Genomic DNA, 1,695 nt, shown 5'->3' on the forward strand with positions numbered 1-1,695 from the left:
GCCAGCGGGCGCCTCGCACCCCGCCAGGCTCCCGGGAGCCATGGCCTTGCTTCACTTGCCTTTTGCCCCTCGGGGGCCGAGGTGGATTTTAGAGACCTTCCTGGCCCCTTTCGCTGCGCTGATACTGTCCCACTTACTTTACTCTACTTCTCCCGGGATGACCTGCCTCCCGTTCCCCTCGGCTACCTGAGACCTGCCCCAGGAGGTCCCAACACAGAAACACAGATGGGGGAACTCACCGCCCTAGCATTTCTCCCTCCTCAGACCTTGTCCCCTCGAGCACCAGCACGTCTCTCTCCTGCTCTCTGTACTCGGTTACAGCACGGAGCAAGAAGTACGCAGACTGAGACGCAACCTGTGGCGAGAAACTTCTCATCTCTAGCGACTTTTTCTCCCCGCTTTGCTTAAAAATTGGCTTTCTCCGCCCCGCTACTCAGTTGTTGAGCTCACATATCAGTGAGTATTTAACAGGTTTTTTCAGTTTCTTTGCTACACCGTATGAAAAACTAGGCGAGAACTATCTCTTACGTATATCGCATGTACATGGTATCCCACGCATTTAAGACAAAATACTTACATGGGGTGTTTATGTCACCAAAACATCTCTCTAGTGGCAGAAAAGCCCCCGTCGTCAGGTGTCACGCGGCCACTACACGCACACTTGCTTACAAACATAACGTGTGCGCGTTCCCCCACCCCGTGCCTACTTTATTTCTTTCCCACCCTTGATTCTCGCAGAGCCTGGGAAAGCTGCTGCTGTTTAGACTTTGTCTGTGTCTAAGGCAGGACATTTTAACAGAAATTTGAACAGGGCTGGGGCAAAAAATGTTTTGACTGGCGTCATTTTGACAAGGACATCCGTCATCTGCTGTATAGATTGATAACACCTAAGTTAAAGGCAAACACGAGTAGGAAAATCCCCCGATTTTTATGGGTTATGAAGTTGGCTATGAAAGCCTTCCTGATGTCTTTGATCAATTCCATTGTGCATATAATATAATGAATATTCACCCTCCTCGCTCTGTTAATCCACTTTCTGAAGTTCTGCAATACTGCCGTTCCGCTGAGGGACCGGGGCGCGGGGTGGCAGTCCCTTTGCGCACTCGCTAGCGTGCGCATAGCGCGTTGTTGGATACACTCACCCGCAAACGGGCGCGCTTGGTTTCCGCTGTTTTCACTGCGTTAATACAGTGCCTCGTCCTTGGCCAGCTCCTTCCCGGTCACAATTTTATTCCGCCCTTTCCGAATCTTTTCATTTTTTTTAAGTGTGCACCTCTGCGTTATTGTTGTTTTCCTTACAGGACGTCTTCTAAAAATACTGGATTGCTTTTAGTGGCAGCAATCTCTAAAAATTCGTTTCACGCTAGAAAAACGTGATGAAGTGGGGAACAGCTCCTAGCTAATGGGCTTAAGTACATTGTCAATATCCGCACTTGCCTTGAGTTGTTAACAGAAATGTTCCATGCGGGTTCATATTTAGGAGGACTTTAATCTGTCACTGTGGGTTTTGTTACGGCTAGAAAAGTAGCGCTCCGAGCCATCAGGGTGGCAGAATAAAATTGATAGACCCCCTGGCACTTTGGGACCCAGCCTAACCGGAGGAAGGAGGCAGAAAGAAGTACAAGGCTCGCCGCCTTCGCCCGTCCTCAGGGCCGGGCGGGCAGCGGGAGACGGCGGCGCGGGGGGCGGCGGGAG

At 50.8% G+C, this 1,695-nt stretch overlaps 1 protein-coding gene across 1 annotated transcript in view; it reads right to left on the bottom strand.

Annotated features, from left to right (window-relative positions):
• The window catches only part of PRDM6 (PR domain containing 6), a 74,927-nt gene extending 74,551 nt beyond the window's left edge, over window positions 1-376 (bottom strand). The window contains exon 1 of the mRNA XM_009321116.1: window positions 240-376. Coding sequence (XP_009319391.1) covers window positions 240-376 — 137 coding nt within the window. The remainder of the gene's footprint in view (window positions 1-239) is intronic.
• Between the last annotated feature and the right edge of the window lie 1,319 nt (window positions 377-1,695).

Source organism: Pygoscelis adeliae, unplaced genomic scaffold (assembly GCF_000699105.1).
Source record: "Pygoscelis adeliae isolate BGI_AS28 unplaced genomic scaffold, ASM69910v1 Scaffold83, whole genome shotgun sequence".
NCBI classification, from domain to species: Eukaryota; Metazoa; Chordata; class Aves; order Sphenisciformes; family Spheniscidae; genus Pygoscelis; species Pygoscelis adeliae.